This window comes from Theobroma umbraticum, unplaced genomic scaffold (genome assembly GCF_002168275.2).
Source record: "Theobroma umbraticum cultivar Fairchild unplaced genomic scaffold, ASM216827v3 scaffold_147.0, whole genome shotgun sequence".
In the NCBI taxonomy this organism is placed as follows: Eukaryota; Viridiplantae; Streptophyta; class Magnoliopsida; order Malvales; family Malvaceae; genus Theobroma; species Theobroma umbraticum.
Window position 1 is genome coordinate 930,066 of NW_018397259.1, and position 5,369 is coordinate 935,434.

Sequence of the window (5,369 nt, forward strand, 5' to 3'; positions counted from 1 at the left end):
TCTGAGCCAGCACAGTGTCAACAAAAAGATAAGTCTACATACCATAGTGAAGAGGAGAATGAACGGTTCAAACCAAGGTCTAACTCCTCTACTGCTGCAGTCCATGAAGCCTGTGAGATGTGGCGACTCAGGTATTTTGATGACTCGCTAGCATTTAATAATGTTTAGGATAGATTCTTCGGATTACTTGTTGCTTATGTGATTTCATGTTAATTACTGTTGCTTTGAGAAGACGGGATTGCTATTTATATGGGAAAGTTTGAACTTGTATCAGGGGAAATCAAGCTTATAGAAGTGATAATCTGTCTAAAGCTGAGGAATTTTACACAGAGGGGATTAACTCTGTCCCCTCAAATGAGACTTCACAGTGCTCCATCAAGCCTCTTGTCCTTTGCTATAGCAACCGTGCAGCCACACGGATATCACTTGGTAGGCTGAGAGAAGCCTTGGCAGACTGTCTGATGGCTACGGCTCTTGATCCCAATTTTCTCAAAGCTTATGTCAGAGCTGCCAAGTAAGGCCCTAAAATTTGTGTTCGCTCTGTGATTTATTTAGTTTGTTCAGCAATTTTATGTTCCTGGAACTGGTTTGTCTAATTAAGTGGCTATTCTACTTAATTGCTCTGCATGTCTAATGGTTTAGTTTTGTTTGATTATTTTGTTATTTACGACATTACTATCTTGAAGTTTGGAAGCATCTAGTTGGACTTGGAAATCGTACAGGTCTTGCTGGAGCTATAAAATAAAATAAAATTGAAGAAGAATTTGGTTAGAAGTTATAAAGTTCGTTGTTGCTAAAGCTGCTCTAATCCTCAAGAATGTCATTCAAAGGAGAGGAGTTGACTGCCCTTTGCATCTAAGAATGCCTAGTCTATGTATAGAAATGTTAGATATGCTGCCAAATTCACTAATTTCCTATCAGGAATACTACTATTCTAATATACATGGTGTGCACTTTGCAGTTGTCACCTTTTGCTGGGGGAAACTGATATTGCCATACGGTATTTCAGTAAGTGCTTAGGTTCAGGAGCTGGTGTGTGCTTGGATCGCCGAATTACAATAGATGCTGCAGATGGCCTCCAAAAGGCTCAGGTATGCACATTTTGGGTCTATATGTCATTATCATTAAGTAAGTGACGGCCTTGTATAGGTTGGAGCTATGAAGCTTACCTTATTATTATAAAATAAAAAATGGGAAAGGGCTTTTTCAGCTTGCTTGCCAGGGTTTGGCAGCATAATTAAGTCTTTGAGACCCCATAACATAAGAAAGCAGGAGTTCATTTGCTAATATGTTGGTGGTGACTGACTCTCTGCCTTTTTTACCTGCAGAGAGTGGATGAGCTTACAGATCGTTCTGCAATACTTTTGGAGCAGAAGTCATCCAATGCAGCATCTAGTGCATTAGATACAATTGCTGAGGCCTTGTCTATTAGTTTATATTCTGAAAAATTGCTTGAAATGAAAGCAGAGGCTCTTTGTATGGTCTGTGCTCTTTTAACTTGGAATTCCCTTTAGTTTTTCCATTTTCCTCCTTTAAGGTTTTTGTGTCATTGTTTTTTTCCTTAAGCATTTCATTCATATGTCATCAGAAACAAACTAAGTCTGAATTGCATTTATTTGTGGCCTCTTGCAGCTGAAGAAATATGAAGAGGCAACTCAGTTGTGTGAGCAATCTCTTTATGTTGCTGAAAAGAATTTTTCTAAAGCGGAGACTGGTAACCAGTTAGCAAGCATAGATGGTTCGAGATGTTATTCTATTCCAATGCTGTGGAGGTGGCACTTGATGTCCAAATCATACTTCTATATGGGAAAGCTTGAGAAGGCACTTGATTTACTTCAGCAGCTTGAGCAAGTGGGATCTGTGAAGGACAAGTAATACATTATCTTGTTCATGATTAGTTTACAGATTTCTAGTGCTCTGTTCCATCGTGTCCTTCCTTTGCATACCATACTTTAGGATTCCTGATTCTGGTTGTAATTTTGTAGGCATGGAAGCAAAATTTTGGAAATGTCTGTTACATTGGCTGTTACCATTCGAGAACTTTTACGCCTTAAGGTATGTGATATAAGCAATATGCTGTTCATTTATTCATTTTCTCTTGAATACTGGGATAGTTTAAGTTCTGGTGGTTCTTTGACGTGAAGATAATGCTATTCCATGTCATTTTTCTGACCCTAAAGCTTGGCCTCATTGGTATGGTTCCACATCATGCCCAAGCCTGCGGGTATGATACCCATGTCCTACCTGCCAGGGATAAATCCTCTCTAAAAAGTTGTGTAGCAAAAACAAGAAAAAAACATATCATATTTTCTGTATTGATGTTATTTGTATGCTTAAGTTTTTTGATGATTGATACAACTAAGGAAATAGAGTAGAAGTGCTATTACACTTGTGGACTAACAAACAAAAGATTGTGGGTCACATATCATCTGTCAAAATCACTGTGTTCTTTTCAGTAGTGTCCTCTGGATGTCAAAGGTGATTGATGAGGATAAAAGTACAGCGTTAATAGTGTCATGAGTAGTATTAGGAAACATCTGATGATGGTGGAAAGATGGCATACAAAATGTTCACTTGGTATTCATGGAGGGAATGGGAAAAACAACTCATAAATTGGATTTTATGGTTGATGAGGAACTCATCAAGTAGTGAGAAGGGGATTTTGTAAAAATGAAATTGAACAAGTAACAATTGGAATAAATCTAATGTTCTTATCTTTTCTTTAATCCACCCACATTTTGTTGTGAACTTTTTCCCCTTTTCCTGCTGACCGATCCATTGTGTGCAACTCCAAATGTGCCTAATAATGTACACAAATTCTTTTGTTTTCATTTATCTCTTTTTCCTTTTTTGTAATTTCAGAATGCAGGGAATGAAGCAGTTCGTTCTGGTAGGTATACAGAAGCAGGAGAGCATTACACTATTGCTTTGTCAAGCAATGTTGAGTCACGGCCTTTTGCAGCTATATGCTTTTGCAATCGTGCTGCTGCGCACCAAGCTTTGGGTCAAATTGCTGATGCAATTGCAGATTGCAGTCTGGCAATGGCCCTTGATGAAAATTATACAAAGGTTGGCCTTTCTCCGGCCTTTTTCTTTCTCTCTCTCTCCCTTTCTTTCTCTTCCTTTTTGCTTGCATTTATATGATCAAAGAGTGCTTTTATAGTGCAGTAGCTGTCTGGATCTTGTTAGGAAGATTTCTTTAATGATTTTGCTTGGCTTCTGAGATTTGGGTCTTTCTTATACTGGATTAGTTTACTTTGAAATTGAAAGATTGATGAGTAGGGGGTGATGGTGCAGAAAATTCTAAGGAAATTTCTTAACAAGACTAACAGTCTGCTTTTCAAAAAAAAAGGAAAAAAAGCAAGATTAACAGTTTGCTGTTGATACTAAAAACTTGAATGGATTGTGTTTAATGGGTTATAAGTTGGTATTCTTGTGAGGAACAATCCTTTTCCATTGCTTAATCCAGCTCATTTTCTTTGTTCCAGTATATGCGATCAAATTGTTGACATAAATGAACTTGTCAGACTTGGATTTTCGAAGTCTCTGACCCTACTGTCTTTGTAGTTAGTATAGTTGCTTTCCCTTGATTCAGTGGGATTTGAAAATTCTTGTTCACTCTGATTATTCGATGTTAAATTAAGCACTTATTGATTTGAAATGCAAAGGTGTGCCTGGAAGTTCATGCATGATACCTGATAATTACCATTCAAGGTTGGAAACGAATTAGACACATGGAATGCAAGGTGGCTAAAGAGGTTGTTCCGGCACATCAGTAATCTGGTGTTCTTGGCCATGAATATTTTGGCCTTTGTTTCCCCTACCAATGATAGTTTTATTCATCATAATTCCTCTCTTATTTGTTTGCAAGCGATGTATGTGGTCTACATGTTCTAGTGTTCTTTTTCATTAATAACTCAACAATGAGATCAAAATATTGCTAGAATTGTGGGGTTTGCTTCCTAATTACTTCTCCTTTCCAGTTAACTTTTCTTCATATGTTTTTTAATGCTTCTTTTTTGAGGGCTTTGCCTTCATGATGTTAACACATTATCTATTTTTTGTCAGAAAAATGTGTGAAACCTGATGTTGGAAGTAGTGTGGGAGGATATTGGCTCCTTTATGTTAAGTGACCTTTATATTCATGGAATATTCTGCATTATCCATGATCAACCTACATTTTAAAATGTAGATCTGAAGTATGGGTGATATTCTATGTCTTTTCAAATCTTTGATGTTGCTACATTTAGGAGGTGAAGTATGTATCCAAAACTAATAAAACTGTTAAGCATCCAACCTAAAACCAATTGGTAATAGGTGGAGAAGCGCAACCTAAATATAAGGCGACAACAAACTCTAAACACATATGGGATAGCACCACTTGCAAGTGCCCCTGTAGGCTAACAACTGAAACAAACTGGCCTAGCACATGGACAACAAATAAAGTGCTATAAAACAAGAAGCAACTTGGGCTCTTGAAACCATGTGAAACATCCTACTTAAAAGGCAATAAGTGAAGAGGCTTAACCTGAATTTAAGTCTACAACAACTTTAAACAGATTGGATAACACCACTTAACACTCCCCTTCACGTGCATCTATAGGTTAATTCTAGCTATTGACAAACTTGCCTAAACCAAATCTACACCCTGTTATGTAGCTTGCTTTGCTTTAGCATAAAAGTTTCTTAAATGTTTTAGCATAAAAGTGTTGACTGAAATGTTAACGGAATATAGGAAAAGCTTAAGAGGTATGTTGTTGAGCTCATTAACTGGTATAACATGTTTATTCTAGGTCCCTTTGGGACATTACAATTTTAACTTTATCTCATTTTAAAGCTTTATGTTGAGATAAGGATATGCTAAACGTGAAAGCAGTTTGTTTATTTCATCATTTGAGTCACTACACTTCTGTGTTTGATTTTTTTGTCAAAATTATTATAATCATCATAGCTACATAATTTTGTACTCACTGCCTGCGTCCTGCCGTTGAAGCAGGCAGTTTCAAGGAGAGCAAGGTTACATGGGATGATCAGAGACTATGGACAATCATCTAGTGATCTTCAAAGACTTATCAACATTCTTGAAAAGCAATCTGATAAAAAATCTCACCAGTCTGGCGGTCAGGATAGAACTACTGGCAACACAATGGAGTTAAGGCAAGCTCAACGTCAGTTATCATCCGTGCAAGAAGAAGCCAAAAGGGGAATCCCTTTAGATCTATACCTCATTTTGTAAGTTCTGTAGGAACCAAGTTTTCTCCATATAATGTTTTATGCTTTCAACTCAGAGTCACAGTGGATGTAACTGCTTGTGGTCTTGATATAAAATTTTCCTTCGCAGTGTGGCCTAGACAAAATTTTTGTTTCCA

At 37.2% G+C, this 5,369-nt stretch overlaps 1 protein-coding gene across 1 annotated transcript in view; it reads left to right on the forward strand.

Annotated features, from left to right (window-relative positions):
• Positions 1-5,369, forward strand: part of TPR15 (Heat shock protein DnaJ with tetratricopeptide repeat-containing protein) — an 8,338-nt gene that overhangs the window by 306 nt on the left and 2,663 nt on the right. The window contains exons 2-9 of the mRNA XM_021426171.2: positions 7-131; positions 275-514; positions 962-1,091; positions 1,329-1,481; positions 1,633-1,871; positions 1,986-2,055; positions 2,863-3,069; positions 4,997-5,232. Of these exons, the coding sequence (XP_021281846.1) occupies positions 7-131; positions 275-514; positions 962-1,091; positions 1,329-1,481; positions 1,633-1,871; positions 1,986-2,055; positions 2,863-3,069; positions 4,997-5,232 (1,400 nt within the window). The remainder of the gene's footprint in view (positions 1-6; positions 132-274; positions 515-961; positions 1,092-1,328; positions 1,482-1,632; positions 1,872-1,985; positions 2,056-2,862; positions 3,070-4,996; positions 5,233-5,369) is intronic.